This window comes from Lepisosteus oculatus, chromosome 25 (assembly GCF_040954835.1).
Source record: "Lepisosteus oculatus isolate fLepOcu1 chromosome 25, fLepOcu1.hap2, whole genome shotgun sequence".
NCBI classification, from domain to species: Eukaryota; Metazoa; Chordata; class Actinopteri; order Semionotiformes; family Lepisosteidae; genus Lepisosteus; species Lepisosteus oculatus.
Window position 1 is genome coordinate 9,809,701 of NC_090720.1, and position 13,965 is coordinate 9,823,665.

At 43.9% G+C, this 13,965-nt stretch overlaps 1 protein-coding gene across 1 annotated transcript in view; it reads right to left on the minus strand.

The window, feature by feature from the left end:
- Positions 1–462: 462 nt before the first annotated feature.
- Positions 463–13,965, minus strand: part of ppih (peptidylprolyl isomerase H (cyclophilin H)) — a 56,834-nt gene continuing 43,331 nt past the window's right edge. The window contains exons 5-9 of the mRNA XM_006641917.3: positions 13,523–13,565; positions 8,961–9,053; positions 6,911–6,998; positions 5,194–5,234; positions 463–1,122 (exon numbers count right to left, since the gene is read on the minus strand). Of these exons, the coding sequence (XP_006641980.1) occupies positions 1,054–1,122; positions 5,194–5,234; positions 6,911–6,998; positions 8,961–9,053; positions 13,523–13,565 (334 nt within the window). The 3' untranslated portion in view covers positions 463–1,053. The remainder of the gene's footprint in view (positions 1,123–5,193; positions 5,235–6,910; positions 6,999–8,960; positions 9,054–13,522; positions 13,566–13,965) is intronic.

Sequence of the window (13,965 nt, forward strand, 5' to 3'; positions counted from 1 at the left end):
ACTTTAAACTGCTCTCCTGGCTATTTGGTCATTAAAGATGCCAGGGCACTGTCCACTAGAGTAGGGGTGTTAACCTCTGTGTAGTGGCCATATTCCCCTCTGGGCTTGTGCAGTCTGGCCTCCTTCAAGCTCCTCTTTAATTCAAATGGTGAAGAAAGTTCTGCCAGGAGTCACCCAGGAGATACTGCACTTCTGTGGGGGATAAAGTCTGTCCCCTCCTGCTGTATATGCACGGGATCCTTTGCTATGAAAAGTGTCATACAAAGGCAAAGAATCACAATCGAGGACCCAGCTTGTTCGGCATTTGCGACACTTAACAGCATGAAATTGACTACCACAGAAACTAATGGACGTCTACGGTGTATTCTTAAACAGAAGAACAAGGCGTTTTGACCTGCTAACATCACTTGCACTAGGAGTGAGATAATGCAAGGAGCCCATTATAAATAGAAAGCAAACACCTTCTGAAAAATAAACATAAAATGAAGTTTAATCAAGTTCACAAATCCCAAATCAGGAGGCTTTTGACAAGAGATGCCTGAATTCAATTCGGCGTTTCGGATGCTCCCCAGACGGCGACAAGTTAGCAGAAAACCAAAGCCACTCTGGGAAGAGGGATCCGAACACAAATGGAGAGATGGGAGCTGATCCCAGAAAGGCCCTGCTGATCTTTCCACATTTCATCTTAAGGCAGCATACCGACACCTCCAACACAACATGACCACAAATAAAATGCTTCAAAAATCAATCTGCCGAAAAGATCTGGCCCCCTCTCGATATCTGACCAGAAGAGCCAGAGCCGGTTATTCACTCTGGGGATCACAGAGGGACCAGACCCAGCAGGGCTCCAGAGGGGAGGGGAAGAGGAGGGATAAAGACAGTGAAGAGGGCCGCGGCCCTCGATTGCGAGACCAGTCCTGGTGCTGTCCAGCCAACCCCTGCCGTCGCGAATCTTCCGGGGGTCACGTCAGGCCTCCCGACCCCGGGCACCCCGCCGCAAAGATCCAACAGGCGCCCCAGCGGGTCCTGCAGGGGGGCGGCCCCGAGGCAAGGTCACATCTCGCCGCACTGGGCGATGACGATGGGCAGCTTGGGCTTATTGTTGGGCCCAGTGGGCACGTTCTGGAAGAGAAGGGGGAAGGAACGGGTCAGGACCGCGAGCAGCACCACGCCGGTTCCCTATATCCCGCCCGTCTCGCTCGCTAGCTTCCTTGCGTCGCTGGGTCAGGACCCAGCACATCCGAGATTTCTGGAACATCCTGGGAAAGAAGGGGAGTTTTTCCCCACTCAGAGGATCAGCTGAGAAACACGGGGATTTTTAAGCAGGCTTACCAAATCAACAGGATACTGATGTGGGCCCAACCAATATCACGAACCCGTCCAACTCTCATGACCATGGTAAATGCAAAGTAGCTTAGTGTGTTACTGCAGGCACTAATTTGCAAGTATAAATGGTAAATTGTACCCTGAAGTATGAGAGTGACAATCCGAGTGGGGTCTGCAGCTCTGCCCGCTGAAGAGTACTGTATAGGCCAGCCGTGTGACAGCTCCATATCGACCAGCAGGAGCACCTGCTGGATTTCCAACTTTCCCCAAGGAATCCTGTTTGCTCCTGGGACAACTCCACAGTCCTAACAAACTCCTGTCACGTCCAACCTATCGGTTAAGATCCGATTCTTAACCCGTGACCAACAAGACAACCTGGTCTATATTTAGCCAAGGAACAAGTAAAAGTTTATTCCGTGCTGAAAAGAGAAGAAAACAAACACAACGTTTTTATTTGCGTTGCATTTCTTTCCTTCTCTTTTCTGCATGGAATAAACCTTTACTTGTCCCTTTGTAGCCTACGCACGCTGACGCAGCTCCCTACTTGAACTATATTTAACTAATATCAGGATGCTCATGATATTGTTATTGACCCCCAAATTGACCCTTTAAGGGGTCTTCCCTGACCCCCGAATGGTGTAACAGCTAAGGGCGCTTGGCCCAAACTAGGATGAGCTGTAAGACCCCGGGTCCGAGCTCTGGGTCATGTCACTAGCCGACTGTGACTAGGATTTCCCAAGGAGACGCACAATTGGCCGAGTGGCATTGAGGATAGGGTGGGATCAGTCTGCCACACAGCGACTGCTCTGGCTGCAGGCAATTGGCGCTGTTGGTGTGGAAGCTCCTGCAGGGGGCGGGGTGGAGCAGTCTCCCGACACTTCCTCACTCTCCCCCGTGTGCGCTCACAGGGTCTGTTGCTGCCACCACACACTGTGGCTATTCTACACCAGGTGGTGTAGAAACACATACAGGTTCTACATGATTTTGTTGCTCAGTGAATATTCAAATCAGGTTTCACAGCAACTGCTCGAGACACATCGCGGACATAATACCCCACAGCGATACACCCAGAGAGCAAGTCAGAGGTTAAACATAGAGGCAGACATCCAGACCCGTTTTCTGCACATTTTTCTTCTAGCTGGCAAATGGACACATTTTTCGGGGAAAAATGGGTCATGTGACAGATAAAACACGAGACAACCTGCATTTCCATTAAGACCTGGGTCTTAACTGTAACTGTAACTTAACTGTAACTGCAGTCTAAAAGCCTGTGAATAAACCAGTACCATTTTCATCAGTACGGTTAAGTGAAAGGAATTTACCTCTCAACGAGATTAGTGCTCAAGATATACAGTTCGTATCCTTAGGCAAAACAGCTAAGTTTGTCCTAAAGACGGTTTATGTAATGCTTTGTGACATAGGCCAGTAAGCCCCTTCAGGACACGATCCTGCTTACTCTTAGGAGCTCCTGAAAAATATACCTGCAGTTTCTCCATGCAGAGCTGTGAACTCGGAACAGAATTGAAAAGCTTACTGGGAGATCTTCCTAAAGCTGTCCCACAGAGCCAGACACATGGACAAACACATTAAGAACTGCAGCTAATTAATCAGGAGGAGAAAGATACTAACACCAGGTGGGGACTGATCTTTCTTACCCTATTTGCCTATTAATTCCTATTCTGCGTTTCGCAAAACGTATGTGTAACGTGTGTGTAGTACTTTATTAAACAAAACGTGCTGCGACTGCCTGAGAAACCTGGTACACACAGCAGTAGGGTGAGCAGGGTTCTACAACTTGTAGTGATGTGCATAGACTGTCTACTACATACTACAGTATTGAGTACATAAAATACTCCAACAAGTTTGTATTTTAATGTTAACAAGCCTTGGTAACTGAGGGCCTCCATCTTATAATGTGAAATTCTGCCCCCTTGGTTTCCATTCACAAGGAACAGCACCACTGAATTGGCAGATCAGGTCTTCCTGTTACACCGTTCTGCTCTGCCTCCATCAAAATTCAGGAAAGTGCCATAATATTACCTTTCACACTCATCAGAGTGGAATTAAGCCCTCCGTGTTGCTCTGCAGCCAACAGACACTGTCACAGCTGCTCACTTGCTGTAAACCTTCCTTTTTTCCTTTGTGTTTGTAACGTCCTCTTTATGGTGCCAGGGAAAAAAGGATGAGGGACCGATCCCGTCCTCGGGAGTGTTAGAAAACTGTCAAGTCAGAGTGCACCATGTAAGTAGGTCCGCGTACACTTAAGTCCCAGGGAGCAGATTCATGTCCCCTCGCAATGGAGCACACAGGCGCACAGACGAGACCTGCATTTCACTTAATCCCACAAGAGTACCAGTGAGAAAACCACCTTTCCTATGGTTCACTTGGGCCTGGGCCGGACCAGAGCTTCCATTTAAACAGGAATCATTTTGTCCGGCCATCCATTTTCAAACCGCTTCATCCCGTACAGGGGTGCAGGAGGGACAGAGCCTATCCTGGCACGCAAGGGGTGCGAGCTGGGGTACATCCTGGACGGGACGCCAGTCCATCGCAAGGCGGACACACAGACACGCACACACCTGGGCCGGTTTCCCCAAAAGACAATCAACCTGCCAGCATGCCCTTGGACTGTGGGAGGAAACCCACACGAACAAGGGGAGAACATACAAACCCCACACAGAAAACACCCCAGGAATTGAACCCAAGGCCCCATCACTGTGAGGCAGCAATGTTAATCAAATCTTTAACTTTAAATTCTTCAAAGAACCCAAATTCCAGGTGACATTAATTGACTTTAAAAGTGACTGGAGATCTGCATTCTCACACACTAACACTGCACTGGGACATGCTGTCATTCAATGTTAAATAGCCCAGCGAGAAACAAAGATTAGTGAGACAGGAGCCCTAACTAGAGCCTGGATGGTCCCATTCCCTGAAATTCCAAGTAAATGCGGGATTCAGCCATTGTTTAGTTGGTCCAAAAGTGAACAGGTTGGTCCGGACCTATCTGTAGCAAGCAGCATTGCTCGTGGGTCTCTCAGGTCAAATGTAAATCAAGGAAACAAAACAGAAGTGCTGTTCAATCACTTCCTTCTTACTTGGCTCTTTTGTTCCTTCATGGTGACAGTTTTTGGATGGTAAAAAATATATCCAGATTTTTTTCACCCTTTCCAAGAACAAATGCATACCCTGGGCCGGCATGGTGTGGTTATCATTGTTGCCACGCTGTGCTGGAGCCCTGGGGTGCTGTCGGTGTTGGAGTCTGGGTGGTTGTGGGTGCTCTGGTGTCTTCGCAGAGCCAAAACTGATGCTGGTAGGTTAATTGGTTCCTATGGAAATTGGCCCTGGTGTGAGTGTGTGAGTGCGCCCTGTGATGGACTGGTGTCCTGTCCAGGGTGTACCCTGCCTTCACCCGTTGCTTGCTGGGATAGGCTCCAGCTCCCCCACTACCCTCAATTGGATGAATGGCTAGAAAATGGATGAATGTATCTCAGCAGCTTTCTGCATTTATTCCATGTAGTCATTTCAGCACTTGACACAAACTGTCTCTTAGATTTGTCTACAAAGAATATTAGTTTTCCCCCCAAAGTCGGGTTGCACATACAGCACCGAACTGGAAGAATTATTTAGTCTTCCCAAGCAATTATCACTTTTAAACAGCACCTAGCAGCAGCAATAAAGTAGAAATGCTGTAGTCCAGGGCGGTTTTGATCCTGAACACTGGAGAAATCTGTACAAGCTTCCAGACAGATTCTGCAGTCACTATGGCTTGGCTGTACTGTACTTCATCATATCAGCATCTCTAATTTTTCACATCACACACGATTTCTCACATGTTCTTTAACAGCGTAAGAATCAGAAACGTACCTCAATCTTTCTCATGACAAGCAGGCCATCAACAACCTTCCCTAAAGAAAAAAACAAAAAAAGGTTAACATATACATAGAACTTTCTTAAAAAACACGTTTTATTTCAATGGTGGAAACAGCCTCTTTAACCTAAGTCTTTTGTCTAGCCTGTCATTTCTTAAGCATTTAGCTTGAATCTAACTGCAATAAGAATAAAGAGAAATGTGATATACTTTTCTAAGATTATTTTGTAAAGAGGTAACGCCAAATGAGACTGCCTCATTAGTACCATGAAATAGTCACATGCTCACAATCTAGACAGATGAAGGTACTGCTGATAATTCTGCTTGTATTTACATCCCCAGAGTTTGCAACTAATCTGGAATTATTTTCTATACATAACAAGGTAAGACCGTGTGACAGCAAGAGCTCACATTTTGTTTCTCCCAAATCAATTGCTTATTTTCCACCCATGGAATCTATGCATTTATCAACCATTTTTTCATCTCTGTGTTTAATGTCACTTTCTAGTTGAAACATACTACTAAACTGTTTTTTCCTGGTTATTGGGACCGTGAGAACAGGTACATTAGACCCCATAAGTTTGCTGGGTTGCTGGTCTCTAACTGAACCTACGGTTCAGCCATGTCTTGAAGGAAGTCTGGGTATCAGATTGACAGCGTGGCTGGATAGCTTGTTCCTGATATAATCCATAACCCTTTGTGGAAAAAGGCGCCTCCTCATATCAATTTTAACTGCACTTCTCCAGTCCAGTGAAGGGGCTGAACCGGTCACTGCCTTGGAGGATTCTGAATACTTGAATCAGGTCCCCTTCGTAGTCTTCTTTGCTCAAGACTCAGAGATTCGGTTATTTTACACTGTTGGTGTAGGACAGTCCCTAAAAGCCCAGCAAAGAACCTGGTCACATTTCTCCGGACCGATTCCAGAATATCTTTTTTGGAATGTGGTGGCCAAAACTGATATTCTGAACAAGAATGTTTTGTAACACAACATCCCTATTTTCCTCTATATCCACTTTTTTACGCTATATCCTAACTTTCTGGTTGTCTACAAGGACCGTTACGCATTAGCAGACAGCTAAATCCTTACTATGCAGTACGAAGCTTGTACAACCTCAGTATTTTCTCTTATATATTAATGGTTTATGTTTCTGCTCCCTGGATGCAACATTCTGCTGTTGTCTGCATTACACTCCATCTGTTGAATGTTTGTCCAGAGCTGAATTTTGTCTTTCTGAATTTTGCTTTGTCTTACACAGTGCTTGCTAACCCTCCTGTTTTGGTATTAAATGTGAACTAGATTAGTTCACTTGCTATGTAGCAAACCAGATCGTTAACACAGTTTAGCAAGAGCAGGGGTCTTGATACAGATCCCCTTATCTACTAAGTAATGTGCTTGCAAGGATTGATGAGGTGAAATCTAGGGTAAAAGGTGAACGATTTGTACAACATGAAGAGAAACCAGACTATCCTTGCAAGGGTTGATGGGATACAGAAAGATAAGACAGCTAGGACTGCCCTCACAGCTGTGCCTACAGTTCTGCTGAAGCGAAGTGGGGTTGTGGTGGTAGGCATGGTTGAATAGCAACTGGGCATTGCAGGTTGTTGTTAAGTCTGATGCCATGACTGATAAGACAGTCATGGCATCAGATCAAAATTACTCACCACCGAATGAAAGGCAGCAAGCCACATAAACACAGTCAAAGTTCAACTCACCGAAAACCACATGCTTCCCATCCAGCCAGTCACATTTGGTACAGGTGATGAAAAACTGGCAGCCATTAGTGCCAGGGCCACTGTTCGCCTGGGGACACAGAGCGATGGGTTGTTATTTACTGTAACTGTTGTAATTACTGTAACTAATTAGACTGTTGCAGAACACCACCTTCAAAAACAGGAGGTCAAGACATCAGAGTATTTCACACAACCCCCTTCCGACTCTTCTGAAAACTGACGTGTAGTTACAGTTAAAATGAATGTGCAACAGTAAAAGTTACAACAAAATGCAAAATGGTGCACAGAATGATGGGAATGACCTGTCGTCTTCAGTCACCTGACAAATCATCTTCTACCAACTGGTCAAATTAAGGTTCCCCATTAAGGACACTGGAAATCAATCAGGAAGTCTCGATTTTTCAACAGGGAAATGCAAGACCACATTTCACAGTGCTGGGATTACAATGGAATGACTTCATTTAAACAGTGTTGAGGTCTCTCCTTGGCCAGCTTTTTCTCAAGACCTGTGTCCAACAGGACATTTGTGAAGCCAACAACAAGTCGCCAAGTCGCCAACAACAGGACAACTGTTGACGAACAGCCCAGCAGGCCAAACCCATTAAGAGTGTCAAAATATCCCACAGCAATCTGTCGGAGGCTGATCAGGTCTGTGTCTCAACACTGCTAGGATTGTGGTCATGTTTTAGAAGCTTGTACCTGCCACCATCACTATGTGATGTTTTGAATGTGTGCAGCGTACAAAAGCATATTAAGATTCAATAGCTTGTTCCAGACAACCTTAGCCCTGGTGTGTAAAGAAGTCTCTCTTACTTTTCCATTATTTTTGTTGACATAGATTTCCGGGAGTATGGCCTTATTTGTGTACTTTATTAAAATTTCTTATACTGGGACCAAAGCAATGAGTATTGAAAGTACATTTTATTATTTGGGCATTACTCAATAAATCTGCCTAAGAACTTAATACTTGACATTCTAAATTCTAAGCATTGCTGAAAGCTGACAAGACTAACATTTTATTTCATCCCCGGCTATGATGCTTGGTGTAAAGAAATGAACACTCCTCTTGATGCTGGTTTTCTTATGGGGGATTGGCTAAATTTGCATATGTAAAAAAACTGCATTTTTATTGGATTTATAACCAGGCTCTGAGCATTTTTGTATCAAACTGTCATTTTAATTAAGTGATTTTTGAGTAACCAAGTATAAAAATCCTCTATATGCCTAAGAAAATAATGAGGTTGTTTAACTGACTACTCAGGTTGGAATAAAACCCCGAAGACTCCAGGAATTACATTTGAGATCAGTAAATTATAAGAATAGTCTTTGATGATGTCAGCTTGATTTGTAAAGCAAAAGTATCCCCCTTACATAAAAGTAAGTTATGCCCCCAAGCTCTGGAACTCTCTCCCCAAGGATATCAGAGAGTCACTTTCTCTAAACCCCTTCAAATCCAGACTCAAAACCCTCTGCTTCAGAAAAGCCTTTACTGAACTGGTTCCATTTTTCACCCCTCTGCTCTTCTTAGTACCACCATCCACAGTCTCCTCTTTATATTGTAATTGTGTTTTACCTTGTGTATTCTTTTTATTTATTGTTGTCATCCTGTAAAGCGCTTTGAGAAGCCACCTTTAAAGGCGCTATATAAAATAAAGTTTATTATTATTATTATTATTATTATTATTATTATCCAATCTAGAGGGCAGTAATGAGAACATTAATGTCTAAATTAATCCATTTCATCTTGGCTCTGATGCTAATTTTACAGACGTTCAAAGACTTGGTTCTGCTGTTATTGTTCACACTCATTTGATTTGGTCAGAAAGAAGAAAAGAGGTCCTGGTGTTTCTTCTGAGGCCCTGAACCAGACTTCTTAGTCTCTGGGCCTGCTGTTCCGCTGTGGAGAGAGCAAGTTGAATTCTGCTTCAGGGGGGTCATGGCTGTTAATCAGGATGTTTCTGTTCCAGAACCAGCTCCAGTGCCTGTGAATCTCTCCGGCCCGCACAGGGAGAGGACCTAAAGATGGACTTACCATAGACAGCAGGCCCGGCGCCGAGTGCTTCAGTTTGAAGTTCTCGTCCGTGAACGGGCCGCGGTAGATACTGCAAATGCCCGTGCCATCACCCTGAGGAGAGAGAACACGGTCTGTTCAGCTCAGGACCAAAACCAGCTTCTGCTTCTGATTGTTGTGGTCTTTCTCTTTAGGTCCCTGGTTCGGATGGGTTTCATTTCAAAGATTTGTTCTGCAGACAAGCGGCTCTGTTTTACACATGCAGAGACTTAGAAAAAACAGAATGTACAAGCAGTACAAGTAAACAGTACATTCAAAAGAAATACAGGTTTACACCAACTCATACACAGTCATAACACACTATTCCTACAGGAATCCCCACAGTTTACCAGAACCTATAACTTGACTCCCCCACAGACACCCCAAGCCACAATAATTGCACAGTACCCCTTTGCACAAAACCACTAATTGCACTTGTCCATAAACCAATACTCTTTTATTGATTAAGTAGTTTGACTGCATGTGGGATAAAGGCATTCATCATTTTTTTAAATGTCCATCAAGGGACTGTAAAATGCCTGTTTGAAGGCCTCAGTAGCTATTCTTCAAGCAGAGCATGTGAGGGATCAGAGGAGATACTAACAGCTGCTCTCAACAAACAGTTAATAAATGCAGTTTTACTAACATATAACACACCCTCAAGGGTCTGGACGTCTTGGCCTTTTGTTGCCCAGAAAGACCGTTCCATCAACCGTATGACTGTTCCACACTGCCTGGCAATCTGTACCACAGAACCGAAAATAACAGGGACAGAATCGGACTACCGGTACCAAAAACCCGTAACCTGCCAAAAAAGTAAATTCACTGTTGTACTTTATTACAAATAAAGTCAGCCTGTGTCTTCCAACTAGGCCACAACATGGCCGCCAGGGGCTGGACAAGAACAGCCTGCTCTCTTGCCTCTGGCCAGATTCCTCTTAAGGACACGTTTCCCGCGATCTTCACGAACTGGAAAGACACCCGTAAGGAATTCTGCAGCGGAGCTGACAGTGTGCTGGAGGAGGTGGAAAACGAGTGGGAGTGTTCCCCCTGACATCCTGCCTGAACCGCACTCTGGCCTCCGAAAGTTCCTCCTTAATTCAGCCGGAGAAGCGATTTCTCACGTGCCCTAACGATTTGCTGCTAATGCAATCCTTTCTTCTTGAATTGCTTTAGGATCCACTGAAATAAAAAGCACCTGAGAAACGTAAGGAATTTTTATTCTGCATTTCTTTACAGTGTATGCACCTTAACACATATCTATTTTCTGTGTTTTTTTTTCTGATGTAGTAGGGTTCAAATCACACAAAGTCGGTGCAGAGGTGTGTGTGTGTGGGGGGGGGGCATTTATAAAGTACCTAATTGTATTCCACTGTACTAACACAAGAAATAAAGCCTGTTTTCACAGTCTCCCATGCTACCTTGTGTCTTTCAAAGAAGGAAAACTTTATTGTCTTGAATAGAGAATAATAAAGGCAGATGCTTAGGAATGGTTGCTACTCATGCTAGTCTCTTATCATGGGCTGTATCTCTTGTACTAACTGAATAATATAACAAAGTTAATACATAACTGTAGAATAAGTAATCAGTCACTGAATACCTACATCACGCATAATGAATGAGTTCAAGTTTAACAGAGACCATCACTGTCTGTCAGAAATGTATCAACTGACAACAGCCGTTGTGTGACAATATATTATTATAAAACACACCCTCTTGCAGGGGAATTTTTTGGAATTTCAATCCATTATTTTCCCAAGGAAGTTAAATAAAAGGCATTTAAAGTAACTTGTGAAAAATAAGATTTCCCACATTTGCGAGTGAATTGTTCTGCAGGTCTAAAACACGGACAGCGGTCTCCCTTATTCTCACCACTAGAGGGCACCATTGCATTACAAGTGACTTTATGAACCCCGTCATTCTAACAAAAACAAGTGGGTTGTTCCCTTAATGACCAGGAGAGCACCCATCTGTAGGGAAGGGCATTTCCCGGAACTACCTTGCTCTAGCATACAACAGCAGAGTAGAGGAGTTGTTCAAGTAGGTAGCTGTAGTGGAAAACAAACTGTTTTCCCTCCTACCGTCTGGTAAACGGTACCAAAGCATTCGGTCCAGGTCCAACAGACTACGGAACAGCTTCTACCTCCAGGCAATAAGACTGCTTAATAGCCAACCTGCAGCTCCTTTAGCAGATCACCTGTAATGGCTACATGGACACACAGTTTTCACTGTATTCAGCATAACTGCACTACATGTATATACTGCCTATACCATGGACACATAGCAGCTCTACTCATATTGAGTTTTATTCCGTTTCTATTACATCTATTATTATGTATGGAACGGAAGTGGAAACAGTCACCAGCTTTAGGTTTTTGGGAATTCACATCTCTAAAGATCTAACCTGGACTGCGAACACTGACTCTATCATGAAGAAGGCTCAGCAGCGCCTTTATTTCTTGAGGTGCCTCAAGCGATGGGGGATGCCAATACATGTGTTGGTGAACTTCTACCGCTGCACTATCGAGAGCGTCCTCACCAACGGGATCACCGTGTGGTATGGCAACACCTCTTCGCGAGAAAGAAAGGCACTGCAGAGAATGGTCAATATGGCCCAGAAGATCATCGGCTGCGGTCTCACCGAGATTAAACAGCTCTATGAGGACCGCTGCCGTGGTCGAATTCTGGCCATCACAGAGGACAGTCACCACCCCGGGCATGAGCTCTTCACCCCACTGCCCTCAGGCAAGAGATATAAGAGCATACGGACACTTACCACTAGATTCTTCAATAGCTTCTATCCACAAGAAGTGAGACTGGCGAACACATTTAGCCATCCCCCTTTGGACCACGCCTACACCATCACCATCTACCTCTTTTGCACATCTCCAGTCATTGTTTACACGTCTGTATTATTTACATTCAAACTGTCTACATGTTTACTTGCACATTGTCTATTGTCTGTTTGTACATTGTCTTGATGCACTGTTTGCACTTTGTCTTGTTTTTTACACTTGTTTTACAATCGAGAGACTTTCTGTAAGTAAGAATTCCATTGTACCAGTACCGGTTACATATGGCAATAAAGTTCAAGTTCATGTAACCTCATTTTCATAACCTCAATTTTGTGATTTTTGTGAGCTCGCGGAAAACACATTTCATTGCCAGCAACTACTGCTGCCCGCTGTATTGTTGTGCGTTTGACAAATAAACTTTGATTTGATTTGGAGTGAAGTAGTGGAGTTCATTGCCATAAAAACTCAAGTACTGGAGTTCAGAAGTCTTGCTGCCTCTTTCTGAATCGCAGAACATGGCGCTGCGCAGACCTGGACATTTTGTCTGTGACATAAATTGGAGGTTTTACACATTATTGTGTACTCTTTACTCTTACTGTGGCTCCAAAAGCACTCATCAGTTCCAATTAGTTCTAACCATGAAATATAAAAACATTTCCCATGTAAGTTCCCATGTAAATAATGACAGAAAAAGGTGTGAGATGGACATAGACTTAGGACGCTCCCAAGAGGCTGAACTAGAGCAGGACTCTGCCTGGCTGGAGCCACAGGTCACTGGCCAATATCGGCCACATGTCCGCTACAGGGAGGGCCCGGGCATGCTGGGCTACTGGTGCCACAAAGGGCCCAGGTACTTGTGAGCCTGCAGTGTCGGCAGTCCTCTGTCTGATGTCTTACAGTGCTGCTGTTTGATTTGTGGGAATGCGGAAAGGACAAAAGAAAACACACACAGTGCACATTACAGGAGAAGCATCTATGCATGCATGGAGCAATTACAGCTGTCTACACAGCCTCTAATCTTTCAGATAGTCTCACAACAGGTATTAATCACTTAACTGAACAGATTCGTGGTGATGGCTGTTTGGCGCATTGTTACTTGGGTGTAACTGACTTGCTGTTTGGTATTTAAAGGGTGTGCACTCTCCTACACCGGGCGTGGTAGTTTTTGTGCTGACTTTTTGTTTGCTGTTTTGGGCCCTATAAGGCAAACACCAAAACCAATACTTCTTAACATTACTTTATCATTTACCTTAGTTTACTTACAATTTACCTTAACATTACTTTCTTAAAATTACCAAGAACATTACTTTATCATTTACCTTAGTTTACTTACAATTTACCTTAACATTACTTTCTTAAAATTACCAAGAACATTACTTTACCATTTACCTTAGTTTACTTACAATTTACCTTAACATTACTTTCTTAAAATTACCAAGAACATTACTTCTTGGGATCACCAGTGTCCCATCCCACGATCCCTCTGGACTGCCCAGCTTTAGGGTAGGATCCGCTACAGTAGACCTCAGTTCTCCTGGGCAGTATGAAAACCAGGGTGGAAAGCTGAGCTGACTTACTGTGGAACGGAGAAGTCTTCCTGTAATACTCCAGCCAGGGTTCGGTTTCAAAACGTGCGACCAGTGTTTTAAAAGTCTCAACGCAGTTTGCTGAATTATAGAAGTGAAGAGACCCGATGCAGAACACAGACAAGAGTGACTTCAAACAGATTCCTATGCCTTACTGACTTACATTGACAAAGTCGCCCCCTTGAATCATGAAGTCCTTGATCACCCTGAAAATAAAGACAAAGAATTGTTAAGGTGTGGCAGCTGATCATGAACACAAAGGGGTTACTGCACAGGACAATTAAACAATCAGTCGCGCGGTAAGATATAATTAAGCAGTCAGAATCCATAGCTGCGGTCTTCTGTTAATAAGGTGATGTGGGACAAACAGAAAAAAAACAAGATTGCAGAGCACAAAGCAGACTGAAAAAGAAAAGAAGGATTTTGTGTTGCCTGTGTTTAAATGGTTAATAACAATAAATAATGAACTTTTTATATAGTGCCTTTAAACGCAGCTTCTCAAAGTGCTTTCCAAAACAAACATACCAACAAAAAACTACACATTGAGAGGAGACAGTAGAAAAGAGGCACGGAATATAGTAGGAAAGGGACAGACAAAGGACCAAT